Source organism: Pseudorca crassidens, chromosome 12, assembly GCF_039906515.1.
Source record: "Pseudorca crassidens isolate mPseCra1 chromosome 12, mPseCra1.hap1, whole genome shotgun sequence".
Taxonomy (NCBI): domain Eukaryota; kingdom Metazoa; phylum Chordata; class Mammalia; order Artiodactyla; family Delphinidae; genus Pseudorca; species Pseudorca crassidens.
Genome location: NC_090307.1, coordinates 69,689,045 through 69,705,608, shown reverse-complemented (window position 1 = coordinate 69,705,608; position 16,564 = coordinate 69,689,045). Strand labels below are relative to the sequence as shown.

General features: G+C 45.2%; 1 protein-coding gene across 4 annotated transcripts in view; it reads left to right on the top strand.

Annotated features, from left to right (window-relative positions):
- NF2 (NF2, moesin-ezrin-radixin like (MERLIN) tumor suppressor) overlaps positions 1-16,564 on the top strand; it is an 80,077-nt gene that overhangs the window by 14,740 nt on the left and 48,773 nt on the right. For all 4 annotated transcript variants that reach the window (XM_067700310.1, XM_067700311.1, XM_067700312.1 and 1 more), the window contains exons 2-4: positions 11,019-11,144; positions 13,088-13,210; positions 15,178-15,261. In XM_067700310.1, coding sequence (XP_067556411.1) covers positions 11,019-11,144; positions 13,088-13,210; positions 15,178-15,261 — 333 coding nt within the window. The remainder of the gene's footprint in view (positions 1-11,018; positions 11,145-13,087; positions 13,211-15,177; positions 15,262-16,564) is intronic.

The window sequence follows — 16,564 nt, the reverse complement described above, 5'->3', positions numbered from 1 at the left end:
ATTGCTTAGGGAAAAGAGCCAGCATCCTGATGGGGTAAGTTGGCTTAGGTGGAAGGAAGACTCACCACTGCCCCCGTCTCCCTGATGGATCTTAGACTTACCTCTCTAAACCTAAATACTATTATTCTAAATGAGAATAATAGTATTCGAGGTAGACCTTTACAGGCACTTAGCCCAGGGCCCGACCATAGTAAGCACTTGGTAAACATTAGCTTCATATCATGAGTTGGGAGTGTGAGAATAAAGAGGAAAGGTCTCATGCTAGAGGCACTGTAAATTTTCTCCTTTAATCATCTCCTTCATTTTCTTTGAATCTTCTTCAGATTATCCATGGCTTTGTAATTATAGACCCTCTAGACTCCACAATTAGTCTAAATATAGTGAGCTTTACCTTATGCCATATACTTAAGGATCTTCTTTGTAATATGCTCTATAAATGGTCTCTATTTAGCTTGATGTCCACTGTGATAGCAGGATTCTTTTCTGATTTCTGCCATGCTTCATTATTCTCGATTCCTTTGTCCCCCATGTGTCATTTTGAAATTTTTCTCTTTTGTTTTTGATGACTTCTCCAATTATTCATGCTAGTTTTGCATTCTTCTCCAAGAACATTTTTGGTGCTTGTTTATTCTTAATTTCAGAAGTTAAAAAAACATTTGTGGTCTTAAAAACCCAGAATTGAGTTTTCTCAGAGCTGGTAATCATTTTAGCCAGCTGATGACGAGGCTTCTCTGGTTTGTGACAGGATGATGTGTTCCATCCTCCTGTCTGTGCTTTGTCTGATTTAGATTCTAAGTCCACATGTTTTAGTACTTTTTAAAAAAATTTTTTAAATTTTTGGCTGCGTTGGGTCTTCGTTGCTGCGCGTGGCTTTCTCTAGTTGTGGCGAGCAGGGGCTACTCTTCATTGTGGCGCGCGGGCTTCTCATTACAGTGGCTTCTCTTGTTGTGGAGCGCAGGCTCTAGGTGCACAGGCTTCAGTAGTTGTGGCTCTCAGGTTCTAGAGCGCAGAGCTCAGTAGTTGTGGCTCACGGGCTTCGTTGCTCCGCGGCATGTGGGATCTTCCAGGCCCAGGGCTCGAACCCATGTCTCCTGCATTGGCAGGCGGACTTAACCACTGCGCCAACAGGGAAGCCCGCTTTAGTACATTTTTGTCAAGCAAAAATTTATTACCAATTTAGTGCTGATCTCGGGAAATCTTCAGTCACCTGTGCTGAGTTGAGGCACTTGTCCTAGTTCAGGAATCACTGCGACACCACTAGGTGGGGTCAGAGCACATCATTTCTAAAGGAATTGGCCTTTTTCCTCTCCTTTTTTTGAAGTACTTTTAAATATAAATTACAATTTTCACAGAGTCCAGGGCAGGAGGAGTTAATCCACTGGGTAACACTTAGTCATGGGTGGTGTTTCAGAGTCTGTTCATTTTACTTCATGTTTAGGCATTTGAAATTGAGCTTTGTGCTGCCAGCACTGAATTTACTATTGTTTCCTATTCATAGCTCTCTGCAGAATTCTTATTCTCAGTGTTTGAAACATTTTTTTTAACATCTTTATTGGAGTATAATTGCTTTACTATGGCGTGTTAGTTTCTGCTTTATAACAGGGAATCAGTTATACATATACATATGTTCCCATGTCTCTTCCCTCTTGCGTCTCCCTCCCTCCCACCCTCCCTATCCCACCCCTCTAGGTGGTCACAAACCACCTAGCTGATCTCCCTGTGCTATGCGGCTACTTCCCACTAGCTATCTATTTTACATTTGGTAGTGTATATATGTCCATGCCACTCTCTCACTTTGTCACAGCTTACCCTTCCCCCTCCCCATATCCTCAAGTCCATGCTCTAGTAGGAAACATTTGTAATCATTGGTAATTGCTGAATATCAACAGCATGCTTGGTGCTAAAAAACTTGTATTTTTCATTAGCATGACAATCACCATTTTTGTTGCATTAGAGTTCATTATTGTAAGTCAACTCCTGATTATTAGTAGTAAGGAACATGATTGCAGTGGCAGTACCTGCGTAAGGGAAAGTAGAAAGCACACAGAAATTAAGTGTTAAGGGTCATTGACATCCCCCAAAACGATTTTAAGATATAGAATGGGATGTTAAAGGATTAAAAGAAAATGGTTATAGCAGTGAAAAATACTCCACGGTTTATACAAAACCATCTCAAGCTCGTAGACTCAGAGGGTATTAATCCTGCAAGCCCACTTGATGAGTGTGGAAGCTGAGACCCAGAGAGGTTAAGCGACTTTCCCAACACAGCGGGTTTGGGTGTTTCACAGCTATTTGACAAGGCCATGATTGCCCTCATGTTGTGAGTTAAATTCCAAAGATAGAGATTGTCTTCTTTACTTTGGAGGAATTGCATTGCTTTTATAGCATATAACTATTGTTTCTTTTTGCTTTGTCATCTGTCAGCTGACTGTCAAAGCTTCAAGCCTCTCATCTTTTTTCACAGCATTATAAAATTTGGGCCTTGCATGGGGGCACAATTGATTGACAGGTGAAGAAACTGAAGCGCAGTTGAGCTGTGTGGCTCACCCAAGGTTGTGCGTGGTGGACAGGGGAGTTTAGGATGCAGATCCCCTCTCTGGGCTCACGGCCGCTGCTAGAACCTGTCTCCGCTAAAGCAGGCAATGTGCCAGGAGCTGCAAACATAAGAACTTTTCTCCCCCCAAAAAATCTATAATCCATTTTGTTTTGAAAGACTTCTCAGAGTTTAAAACCTCTGTTTTGTGGCTTGCCGAGGCGCTGTGATCTGTTTCTTACTGGTCTCTTGTTCTGTGGAAATTTTTCTTGGTTGGCTTTTTGAGATTTAGATTTCCTTGCCAAGGTATTTTTAGAGAGTGGAGATCAGTATGTGTCCCCAAAGGGGGCGGGTATATACCTTCAGGCCCAATTATGCAATTAGAATTTTAATGAGGAGTGTCATAAATTCTTGCTTCATTGCAATCATTACCTAGAAGACTGTTCTACTCAGAAGGCTCAGCTTAGGTATCATCATCATTATCATCAACATCATCAGCCAACCACAAGCATTTGTGAAGTGGCCACAGATTATACAGCACTTGTGTGGGTCCTGGGAGACTTAGAGAGAGAGAAAGAGGAAAGGAGAAGGGGAGAGAGAGAGAGAGAGTGTGAGTGTGTGTGTGTGTGTGTGTGTGTGTGTGTGTGTGTGTGTGTGTGTGTGTGTGTTAGCCCTTGTCTTCAAGGAATTTATGATCTGCAGAATTGCAGGAAGGACAGGAATCTTGGGCAGAGACAGACACCTCATTTTTCCGTGTATGTAAAGTACATACTAACTCACATATCTGGTATTGTATGCGTGGGAGGGAGACAGTGGTGAGATAAAGAAGGAATCTTAGAAAGGTCTGGTTGTGGGTAACTAGAGGCATGTAGGTTTGCTGACCAGGGAGGGCAGAGGCTGCCTTGTAACAAGGCAGAGCAGTTGGTTGGAGGAGAGAGGAAGTAATTGGTGGAGGGCCTTGAAACCAATGATTTAAATAGATTCAGCATACTAACAGCGATGATTGGAGGGCTGGGAGAGGAAAATTACTTGCTGTGGTTGATTATGGCAGAAACTGACAGGGCAAGATTGGAATTGAGTTTTTTGTTTTGTTTTGTTTTGTTTTGTTTTTGCAAAAAGGAGGTTTCAGGTTTGTGAGATTTTGTGCAGATCGAGATAAGGGATTTGGGGGTCGTGATTGGTAGAGCAAAGAGACGAGTCTCTTTTTTTGGCTAAAATCTTGTTTCTATTTGGAGGGTCTCCTTTTCCCTCAGAAATAATGGCTGATTAGGAGTGGTGTGTGTGTCCTTAACCACGACAGGAAACACAGACATGAGACACAGAACCTGCTTCCATGGTATGAGTCGGGGAGGGTCGGTTTTACACCCCCATTTACTGCACTCTTTTATCCTCTTTGATTAACTGGAATAGATTTTAATGGGACTCATTATTCACTACTGCACAGCAAAATCATTTTTATAACTCTTTCCATTGTGTTTATCTTGTAAATGGAGGTGTTTGGCATCTGTTTTTTCAAAACAGACCAATAAAAATTGTATTTAGGTTTGGATCCAGCACATCAGCATCTTAAATTCTCAACTCTTCTCTGAAATCAGTTCTCGTAGGGCAGCCACGACTGCAAAAGTCAATTAGGGGTGAACGTGGAGAGGGGAGATCACAGCCCTCCTTGCTCTTGCGTTCCCGAAATCACGGTAAACACGCTACATGTGTCCTGAGCCCGGGGAGGTACGGTCCCTTCTATTGCTCTGTCTGTAAGGGAGCTAACCTTTCAATAGTTTTTATGGAAAATGCTGGGGCAACTTGTGAACTAATTAGAAGAAACCCTGATAAGTGAATGCCGGGTCTGTCCGTCGGTTCTCTTTCCTCTTCTGTGGAGTAGACAGCCAGTCAAATAGCATCTCTTGTGTGGCTGATAATCCTGTCCCCCGACATCTATGAAATGGGATGTCACTTCTCTGCTAGCTTCTCCAGGTCTGAGTCTTCTCTGTAAAGCTGAAGTTTCTCTGGGGCTTCTGATTCTCAGGCATTTCACACATGGCAGCCACATTCGATTCTCTGCACGGCCCAGAGAAAGCAGTGCGAGAAATGCAATGCGAAGGCTGCCAAAGCCAAAAAAACAAGTGGTAGTTTTAGAGTTGTGAGTCTAAACCTGGCCTGTTGTAAGAAGATGTCTCAGACGTTATTCAAAATGCTTCCCCGGTTAATAGACCCTGATTGGTCCTGTAGGTTATTGGTGCCAGTTGCTTCCAACAACAGAAAAGTGCTGCATTCCAGCTACGTTCCTGCTGCAGAGCCTAAGTGCTTAGTGCTATTTCCTTAAAACATTTGAGGTTGATAAATGACAAGCACTTCACTCTGGGTAAAGCTCGTAAATCCAGCCCCTACAAAAGATAACAAGCTGACAGCACTTAGTCCTGTTTATAAAGTTCATACACATCCATCTGTGATAGAGGCATGGGATGGATCTGGGAAATAGCACCGCAGCCCGTTAAAGTAATGCAAGAACACAGCCACGATGCAAGACGCGCCGTGCGCCCAGACTCCCTGCCATTTGCCCTGAGCTTCAAGGGCATCTGGAGGCCGAGGCCCACAGAGCTGGAGCCCACAGGCCATGGAGTCCGACTCCTTCCTGCAAATCTCCTTTCTCCCTCCCTCCACCGCTCCTTTTCTGCCTGCAAGATGAGCCCCTGCCTCGTCGCCTCCCTCCCTTCACTGGGCTGAGCAGAGGCGGGGGTGAGGGGGTATGTGGAGCAGTGGAACACTTGCCCCAGGGCGGAAGAGATGAGTTCAGGTGAACATTTCATCAGCACCAGGGACTGTTCTCTTTTTGGCAATCTGTTCGGGAAAAATGACAAACCCTCCAAAAAGGCCTGTAAGTAGCATAAGTGCAAAGCCTGAATGGCTTATGTGCTAGCAGGTATCAGAAGAGAAAATATTTTAATAAAAAAAGAAACACGAGACTCATCCCACTGGTCGTGGCTCCTTAGAGACGTGGCAGGTATTGTTCAGGGGGGCCTGGCTGCTCAGAGCAGGGACTGAACGACCCAGGCCCTGAGTGGCTGTGGTGGGTGCAAGCTGTCACACGCGTGGGGCTGAAGCCATGTACACAGTACCGCACTGAACATTCAGTACTGCAGATAGGACAGTCACGCTGCTTGTCAGATACCAGAAGAACGCAAAGAGCGTTCCTTCACTTGACAACAGCCTGGACCCAAGCGGCAGACATGCTGTTCCCTCCGGCTGGAGTGACCTCTCTTCCTTCAGCCCCTTCACCAGAGGACCAGCTGCTGCCTGGCTTTTGAGACCCAGCTCAGACGGCATCTCCCCAGGGAAGCCACTCACAGACCCCCAGGCCCGAGCTGCGTTCCCTCAGTCCTCTGTTCTGTGAGCATTTGCCAGGTTGCACTTTCCTTATCCGTTCACCTGTCTTCCCCATCAGCTGTGAATAGGGACAGCGTCTTGTCCCAGATTCATCATTCATCTCTGGGGCCAAGCGCAGTGACTAGGATGTAGTGGGTGCTCAATAAATGTTTGTCAAGTGAGTGATGGCTCGGTTAGCACGATGAGAATTGATGGTGCCCTTTCTGATCTGCCATCCATCATGCGTGGAGTGGAACACAACTGGAGGCTTTAAACGATGCCCCTTGAGAATATAAGAAGAGGCGGGGTTAGAATGAGTAATCACCACCTTTTATTGAGTATTTACTGTGGCACCTTCTTAGGCTTTTCAAATGTATCAGTGCACTTAATCCTGAGATCAATCTGCTAAAACAGGTTCTGTTTATTATCCCTGTTGCAAAGCACAGGGAAGTTCAATAACTTGCCCAAGGTCACACAGCGGCAGCACTGAGATTCATACCGATGTTAGATAACCACTGTTTCTCTCTGCCTTTTAGACTGGTTCCTGGAAGGAATTAAGCCCTAATCTTCGGAAGCATCCATCTTATGTAATGATTTAGCTTCTCTCCTGTACATCTAGAATGGTACGAGTTATGTTCCATCCTAGGGAAAAAGGAGAAAACAGCCACTCAGACAGCTTTCTGTGGTTCACACGACAGGTCAGAGTTAGGAGACAAAGAATTGGTTTTATTTTTAATTTTTTTTGGCCATGCCATATGGCTTTTGGGATCTTAGTTCCCCAACCGTGCCCCCTGCAGTGGAAGCATGGAGTCCTAACCACTGGACTGCCAGAGAATTCCCAAGAATTGATTTTAGATGGTAGTTGAAAGTACAGCAAGTGTTCCCCAGCCTCTGTTCTCCAGCCAAACTGAACTACAATACTGTCATTTCCTACAAGAACCATCTAGACCTCTAGACCTTCGCATATGCTCTTCCCTCTGCCTGTAACACACTTGCCTGCTCTCTCTTCCTTCCCCAAGGCTGGTCTTCACTTGGCTTCTCTTTCCCACCAGTTCAGATGCCATTGCCCACCCGTTCAAGAGAGAGGGTCCCTCCAGTCCCTGATGTCCCTGTTGTGGCACTGGGTGCTATAGTGCTGACCACCACACCCGGAGCTGATTTGTGTGTGGGGCGAGGGGAATGATTATCTGTTTCTGACAGGTTCACACCCTGGGCCTGTTGTCTTCTGTCCCCCATTTATCCCCTGCACCTCGGCTGGTGCTCGGACACAGCGTGTGTTCACTAAATGTTTGTCGAAGGAGTGGACGAATGGGGGTTCATTTTGCTTTACACTTTTGAGCCTCAGGTTTTGAAGTGGTCAAGTCTGTTCTGTCGCACAGCCATCGTTTGCCACGTCTTGTGTGTGCACACTCGGCGGGTGCTGTGGGGAGTAGAGAGATGACCGGCGTTGCTCTTGTTCTGAGGTGCCTACGATCTAGGGAGATGCTTAGGTGGTCACATCACCTTCCCACATCAGCACAGCGCAGTGGACCAGTGATAGAACTGGAGGTGGGTGTGCTCATGCTCTTGCGAGTCAGCAGCACCAAGGAAGGCCCATTGCAACCCAAGACCTCCCATCCTCAGGGTGTCCCAAGAACCACCAGGAGTAACTGTGACCGGTGGTTCCTGTTTGTGAAGAAGTAGAAACCCAAATTAGGAAGACTAAGCAAGCCTCATACATTTGGGGAAGGCATGTTGAAAAGTGCACCCTCATGTAGGTAACAACACATTGGAGGTTAGATTTAGCCCAAGAGAAAAACTTAATGACTAAAAACTAGAACACTTTATTTTGTAAATAGAGCTAAGACTTAAAATCAGGTGTATTTAGGACATCTCTACTTGGTTTCCTCAGGCACCCTATCTTGCTTTGTCTAGAACTTAATTACTCATCTGTTTCCCTCAAAACTTGCTGCTCCTGCTTCTCCTGTCTTCCATCCCTCCTCTACTGGAACCACCTGATGCTCAAGCCAGGAATTCAGATGTTTCTCTTGATGCTTTTCTAGTTCTCAGGCTTTCTCTCCTTCGCACTGCCTTCATCAAGGTGGGAGTTGGCCTCCCTTCTGCCCTGCTTGATTCCAGGCTCCTTTCCTCCAACCTGTTGTTAGTGCACATTCTAGAATGCAGGTCTGATCCCATCATTCCTCTGTCTCTGGGTATATGGAGAGTCCTGGTCCATCCCCACCAGACCCACTGAGTTCAGGCTGTCTGTTTCACCTCTGCCAGATGACATGCAGTTCCCTGTAGAGATCATGACGTTTGTCTGTTTTTAGACTTATTTCCTTTTCTCCTTTAACTAATTCTCCCTTGTTCTTTAAAGCTTTTTCCAACCTGGGTCGTTACTTGAGTCTTCGGCAGGGAACATTCTTCCAGAATTTCACATCCTCAGTGTCTAATATTGCTGGGCACATAGGATGTGCTGTGTAATGCTTGCTGAAAGATTAGCTGAGAGGATGGGGAGTTCCCTGGTGGCCTAGTGGTTAGGATTCCAGGCTTTCACTGCTGTGGACAGTGTTCAATCCCTGGTCGGGGAACTGAGGTCCCACAGGCTTCGAGGTGCAGCCAAAAAAAGGATTAGATGAGAGGAAGCAGAGGCTTTAATTCACATTGAGCTGTAAAGGAGCAATAAATACCGGGCTCTTCTGAAAATGGGTTTTGTTTTAGGGTGGGAGAAGAGTGTTAAGATACCAGTTACTTACTGGAAAAGGTGGCTGGGGAGTGCTGGAGGAGAGCAAGATGAAAGGAACCCCACAGAGCAGAAAAAGAGGCGATCTGGGGGGTTGCCTACCTTAGACCACCAAGAAGAAGGCCAGTTGTCTGCTGTAGCAGGCTGCCAAAGAATGTTTCCTTATACAAAAATGGGACAGGTCTACTGTGGGTAATTAATTACTCAGACTCATTTCCAATTTGACACCCTACAATTCTTAAAGTTGAAAATATAAGCCAGGCATTCTGAATCGGTGTGAAAAAATTTACCCTCTCTTCACTTTATTGCAAGCTCCACAGTAGCAAAGACATTGTCTCTGCATTCAACAGAGATAATTTTGCATTTTAGAAACAAGGAAGTAGAAAACTGCATTAATACGAGATTATGTTTGAGAATTTAAGCTCCCAAATCAGGAAATCCACTCACCATTTTCTTGGTAGCTCTCGTTTAGATGTACCACACACCCACTTGCAGACAGCCCCTCGTGCCAGAGCCCGCCCTGCCAGAGCCCGCCCTGCGGTGGCCGTGAGTTATGGCGGATTGGGGATCATTACCTTGATCTTCTTGGCCCTTGGGTATTTCACTTCTCCAAGTTAATGTGTGCTCTTAAGTGTTACATTATCTTGTAGCAAAGTAGTCATTTATAATTTATATACTATGTACTGGCTTAAAATAGAAACAAGAGGATAATCAGCATCCTGAAGCTCCTAGTTTTCCAAAATAACATTTCTTCAGTGAAGTCCGCCCGTAGGAATTAAAACCTACCGTGAATTAAAAAACCCTTTGTCCCAGTGTCAGACTGGGACACAGGTGTGCCAACAAGCATTATTAAGCCTTACAAAAGGGGAAGATCATCTTTTTAAAATAAAACATTTTATTTTATTTTACTCAAAATAATTTCTAAAGAACTCAACCTTTGTAGTGTTGCAGGGGCCCCACTGAAGTCACAGAGAGGGGACGGGGGCAGGGCTAGAGCGTCTTTTGGAGAAGGACAAAAGCTAGTCCATATCTCCACCCTGCGTCTGCTGCAGTTTCGGTGTGCTTCCATCTAGGCTGCTTCTTTGCTTTTGGACTTCGAATATACACACGGAGAAGGATGGGCTTTCCTGTTGAGTTCCTCGTAGGGAACACGCCGTCCATTCACATATATTAAAAATAGAAGGCCTGCTTGAAAAATCCTCTAGAATCAGGTTTTAGCAAACACCAATCAGATTTTAGAGGTCTAACTTATTTTTTTTCCTTCTTGCTTTTATAAGAAGTCTCTGAACCCTGAACTTCCCCAGTTCCTTTTCATTGTGCATCTTCAGCGTGCCGGGACCTTGGGTGGAAATTTCTAATGAGAGCAGGAGAAGGACAGACGCCCCTGCAGTCAGGTGGTCTTCCTCTTCCGATGTCTGGTGACCTCGTATTTAAATCCACCATCTGTGCCCACCATCTCCGTGATGTGTCTTGTGCTCATCCCTGTACGCAGGTGTCCATTTGAATGTCCACCTGATACTTGGGGGCCACTGACTGGGGTCGAGGCCAGCAGCCGCTATGGGTGGCTGCATCACGGGTGGCAACATTTACTAAGCTCCTGGGTATTTTCTTCCCCTATTATGATATTGAACCTGCTTTTCTGGCCACAAGATTGAAGAGCTGAGAAATGGGCTTAGCAGCCATTGCTTCAGGTCCTTTTGAAAATGAGGCTACGGGATTAGCACACTACAGTATATTCCTGTCTGTTTGTCCCCTGGGTTTCGATACAAGAGTTTGGAGTTGCTGCATGTGGCTGTGGGTGGACACCTCCTCTTTGGCCTTGGTTACACATCATGATGGGGAGAGACCCGTGATTGGACTGGCTGGTCTCTAGTGGTTCTTTTTCCCCATGATTTGTGACGTCAGTTACAACTTCGTACCCTATGTTGCGTTTTAAAAAAAAATCAAGTAAAACTAGTCTTTACATTTTAAAAAGCTAGCCTTTTATAAAAGGGCAGAGTCATGATTAAAAAGAAAATCAACAAGAAAATCTTGAGGAAACGAATGTCTCTAGAAGCTAACCTTGGGTTAATGGGAGAAGCTTGACTCTTAAATGTGGACGTTATTTACCAGCTTTCCTAAATTGGCAGCTTTGGGCATATTAAGATCTGTAAGGAACTGTCCAAGGGAGGTATTGTGTATGCTTTGCAGTGATTAAGCCATTAAGCTCTAATTATTATTTTCCCACTCATGGTTTTGTGTAGGAAGGTTTACAATTATTTAGGAATTCTGTGCTCCTCAGCCATCTTAGCGTCATCCCTACCTTTCAGAACCTGAGGTCGGGGGAGCAGAGAAAAGGTTTTCCTGTGAGCAGATTACCACTTGGGCTCAGCTGTCTTCCCCTGTTGGTTTGTTCCCTTGCAGATGAAGTGGAAGGGGAAGGACCTGTTTGACTTGGTGTGCCGGACCCTGGGGCTTCGGGAAACCTGGTTCTTTGGCCTGCAGTATACAATCAAGGACACCGTGGCCTGGCTCAAGATGGACAAGAAGGTGGGCCCAGACCCTGATGACACCAGTGGGGCTGGCATGAGCTCTAGATTTCCCCTGAGCATGTGTCTAGCTTATTGCTCATCATGGGGCATTATGGGTACACAGCAGAGAGAGGGGCGGGTTGCGGAGGAAGTTATACGGGACAGGATGCGGGCCTAGGGAGACCCCGCCCCTGTTCCTCACCGGCTACCCCGGGGCCTGCAGAACCGCCCAGGACTGACCAGCTGCCATCCCTGGCTTCTTCCTTCTTGTCACTGGGTGTCACCTGATTGCTTCAGGCTTAATGCCATTCTGTTGACTGAGCCATGAGTCAGGCTTCGTGGATAGAAATTACTATTGTATTATCGTTTTGGGTTTTTTTCCCACAGTTTATGTCTTTGAAAGATTTTCTTGGGGCTCCTGTTCTTTAGGGAATGTTTTAGAGTATTTTTGAGAAACACCATGGCCCAACTCAATTTATTCATTAACATGATCTAAGGAATAAAGAGTGCCCTGGTTCCCGCGGTGAAGGAAGAATGTCTATTTTGTTCTCATGATATTCTGGGGCTTCTGAGGCCTGGTGTACAAGTCTGGACTCCCAGCAGTTCTAATGTGGCTTAGAAATGGATATTGCCTCGGGGAACTGCCCTCTGCGTGGGTTCTTATGTGCTCACAGAGACGCTGTCACCTACTTACCTGCCAACCTATCCATGAAGACGCTGAGAGCAGGGCCATATGTTTTAGTCAGTGACTCCTAAAAGACCCCTGAATCTCTGAGTAAGTCAGTGTCTCATTTTTACCCCCAATTACCCCCTGCAATTGCCTACCTCATTCTATTATCTACTACTTTGCATGATAAACAGTGAAAGCCTCCCGTCTTCTACCAGTTTGACTCTAAACTCAGGCGTTCAAATTGTGTTTACATATGTACGCAGTAATCTGAATCTTCACGTTGGGGTCCCTGCTGGTTATAAATTTCACATGGTAATTCCCAACGATCATGAATGTCCAAGTGCTGCCATGCCAGCAAGAGCGTCCTAGATCAGGTTTATTTTGAATCTCTTGGGCACCACGACCAGGAATTTGGGCAGGAGCCTGGAGAGTTATCTACCAAAGACAGCAAAACCTTCAGTATCATTTTGTGACTCTCGGCAAAGTAAATTTGAAATCGTACCTGAGTGTTGGCCAAATGGATATTAGATTGGGGGCCTCAGGAGCCGTGGAGCCTGCTGCTCAAAGGAAATAAATTATGACACATGTTAATGGAGCCTTGTAGCCTGTCACATGGCATGTTTATGTCCTGAGATGAAATTCATTCTGGAGAGCAGATGGCCCAAGCTTTCCAGTGGGTGGATGAAATTGTTAGAATATTAAAGGCAGAGTGGTTTACTGGCTGTGCTCAAGTATTTCGTGGGGCATCTCTAGAGGTTCCTTGAAACAAAGGGTTGCCATGATGGACGTGTTTTACTTTTGTTGCTCAGTTAATGTTTAGATGCTTTCACAAATATTTAGTTCATCATCTCTAAGCTCCATTCCAGTATGGACCTAAATGTTGTAGGTAGTCAGCAAGACAAAAGAGTAAAGGAAGATTCCACTACTTGAGAAAATTAAAAAACCTTCAGCCTACCGTAAAGGATAGTGCCCAAGGCCTTTGAGTTATAAATTTCTAGTTTTTAGCTATCTCTGTGGCCTTGAAAACATTTGTGCCTGAATCATCTTAGCTCCACTCACCAGTTGGGGATATTGATTAATTTGATTAATTCACCATGTGAAGTGAATGTTACCTCCTGTTATAGATGGCTTTGTGAATGCTTCAAACTGTAGAATCACAACCTTTGGGAAATGTGATAAATTTAGAAGGGAGAAAAATGTTTATACACTCCCTGCAGAAGGTCCTTTGATGGTGGCCTGGGAGGGAGAGGGGCGAAACTAGCTTGTTTTTCTTTTGCTCTGTAATTCTGCAGGTGCTGGATCATGACGTTTCAAAGGAAGAGCCAGTCACCTTTCACTTCCTGGCCAAATTTTATCCTGAGAATGCCGAGGAGGAGCTGGTTCAGGAGATCACGCAACATTTATTCTTCTTGCAGGTACCCCTTTCCATGCTACGCCCCTGATCTTGAGAGAACCGCCCCCAGGGGTAGCCGCAGAGGCAGCCTGGGCCAACCCCTCAGATTTGACCACAAATGCCTCCACATTGTGAAAATGTTCTCCCTCTGGAAAGCCAGTCCCTTTGGTTCTATAATGAAAAACAGTCTTCAGGACAGAACTGTACTTGAGTGATGATAATTGGCATCAAATGAAATTGCAAAAGTATAATGGTGAAAGAACACATACAAGTAGCTCCCTAACTAGAAACATCTCTGAAGATGGCTCCTCACTAACTTCGAAGTACTCAATAGTTGCCCAGGAAGTCTAAAAAGAGAGTCTTGCAAAGAGTAGTTCTTCCAGAAATTTAAAATCTGTTCTCATGAAGGCAGGACTTCAGAACTCCAGTGACACTTGGTAAATCCCACACACGTGGTACTTCAAACATCATGTTTCATGCCACTCTTTGTCTATATTGCCTTATTTTCCACCTATTCCCTCATTAGACTGTAAGCCCCTTTAAGGCAAGGCTCGTTGAGTGCACGGTGGGCACCCCGTAAGTAATTGTTCCACCGAATTGAAGAAATTAGGAGATCCATAATTATAGGTTCAAAGACAGCTAGTTGACCATCTAGAGGTGCAGCTAGGGGGACTGGTGTGAGGATGAGAACCTTGTCAGTTTTGCTTGTGTTCCTACTGCTCGCTCAGAGCACTTTCCGAGTTTCACGGTTAGTTATGGTGCTTGGCGCTGGAACGGCTGGTGTGTCCACCATCAGTGACGGAAAAGACCCTAGCAGGGCGTTAATTACATGATTGCCCAGACGTACACATATAGCCTGGCCTCCTATAATTAGTTTGAGCCTCAGATTATTGCATTAAGTAAATATTAAGTTAAATGTAATAACCCCCTCCAATAATTTCTCTTGCACAAAAAAGTTTGCCAAAAAAAGTGTGTGTGTTTGTATATCCCCTCTCCAATATTTTCATGTCAAAGGGAAGCCCGTTTAGTTTTTCTGTAGTGCAGCTTAAAACCGAAGGATTAGAAAGTTGCCCTGCTTTGAATGAAACCACAAAATGACCTCCTAGGCCCCAGAATGTCCTAGCCATATAGAGATGGCTTTCTTGTAAGCAGTGCCCATTCTCCATTTGACTTTGGCTTAATTTCCCCTCCTACTGAAATGTTGGAGCGCTTTCATGGCTGAGCAAGGCAAAATTTACTACTTTTATGAATCTGGTGACTGCTGACGTCTGTGAAAGAGAGCTGGCTTTCCCGTTGTGTTTATTTCAGCATGCCTTCACTTCAGGAGGCTGTCTTGCCTCTATGTCTGGAACATCACCCACCGTACCAGTCTAAGAAATTAAATGCAATGAGATATGTTAATTCAACATTATGGCTTAAGAATTATATTTCCCGGACCTCAAGTGGACTTAAAGGTTAATTGATCAAACTTTATTGCTTCCTTTTTCCTTAGAGCAGGCATATTGAAAGTGATGGGTTTTTTTCCTGCAGTCATAACTCAGTGGCCTCGCTGACTTTGGTCTTGTGTTAAGACTTAAAAGCAGACTCCATTTCCTCTGATTCTGCGTGTGCTCAGCTGGGGCCGAGGCTGCAATCACCACCAGAGCCGCTCCTGACATTTCCCGAGTTCACAGCTCTCCTCCGTCACAACCCAGATGTCAGTCTCTTTTTTTAACTATGAAGATTGTTTTTCCTCTTTGGCATTTGATCACGAACAGAAGAGATTAAGGGTTTTTTTCTGTGTAGCCATCTTACCAATAACTTCTCGGGGACCGGGCTCCCAACCTGTCGGCAGCGGTAAAAAGAAAAAATCGTTCCCTTTGTCAGAAAATCATTAGCAGGCTGGGTTGACAGGCCTCATTAGAACACGCTGCAGTGTCTTGCTGTGACCAGCCTGCACGGCTCCTGTCCACACACACGGTATCATGTCTCCCCTGTTGCCCCTTTCAGGTAAAGAAGCAGATTTTAGATGAAAAGATCTACTGCCCTCCCGAGGCTTCTGTGCTCCTGGCTTCTTATGCCGTCCAGGCCAAGGTAGGCTCAAAGAAGAAAAATGCATTCTTCCTGGGCATTAATGCATGTCACAGGATCACACTAGTCATCTGTTTCTTTGGATCTTCTAGGCTTCAGAGACTTTCCCCAGAAAGTGGGGTGCTGTGGCACTTGTGGACTTGGGGGACCACTCTCACTGTTCCACTGCTGTATCATCTTGTGATAGTGTCTGTGTGTGTATAAACGATAAGTGTACAGCTTGATGAATTATCTGTGTAATCTCACTGTGCACACATGGTTAATTATATTCACCCGGCCAACCTCTCTTTTTATTAACTAGGAAGAATGAGGTTATCGTCTCCAGTTTTGGTCAAACATGGCCTTGGGGTCAGAAAGGCCCAGGTCCTCATTGCAAACTCATCTTCTGAGGACCAGCGGCCCTATGCCTCGGGACCATGTCACACCTGTCACACTCGGGACATGTCAGGACATGTCACACTGTCCTGCTTCATCCACCTGGATGGACGTGCTGGCTGTGCTTACGGTCGGGTACTGCAGGCTCTCGGCCCCACCAAGCCCAGCTGAGCTGTCTGGTGACCTGAGAGTCTTTCACAGAGAAATCGCTGCAGACTGGGAGTGGTGGGAGAGGGAGACCACTGGTCTTGTGCTTCTGTCCTCTCTGTTTTTATAAGATGCGCTACAGGGTCTGCCCAGGGTGCTTCATGCCCGTCAGATTTCCGACTTCAATCACATGCCACTTTCTCCTGATCCCTCTGCTTATTACCTTTCACTGCAGCATAAGATGACCTCAGAATTGGGACACCTGGGTTACTTTTGTGATTTTGCATAATCTTTTCAGTTATTATTTTCCTTTTTAGTTAGAGGTATCCATAAAGCCATTTCCCTGAAATTTTAGAGAAATTAATAAGACCCTCAACGTCTTAGCCCACTTTTTGGGGTAGCTTAAGATAATCTCAAAACTGGCCTGTCATTTGGAGGAGAAAAGGGTCTGTATGTGCTCGTCACACTAACAGAAGCATCAGGGTCATTTGATGACTCGTCTAATATTTGCTGAGTATTCACTGGCCTGAGGGGAGGTTGTTGACTCTGTCACTGATACAGACACAAGGTGAGTATCTGCCCTCAGTGATTTGCCCAAGGTCATTTGGGCAATCTTGGGTAAAGCTAAGGGCAGAATTCATGGCTTTGGGATTGCATTTTGTGCCTCCCCTATTCCATTATCCTGACAAATGAGTAATTGAGAAAACAGAAAAGTGGGCCTTGATTCAACTAAAACATATGCTTCCTTTTATGCTTTGATTAAGAATATTAATAACAGGAAAAA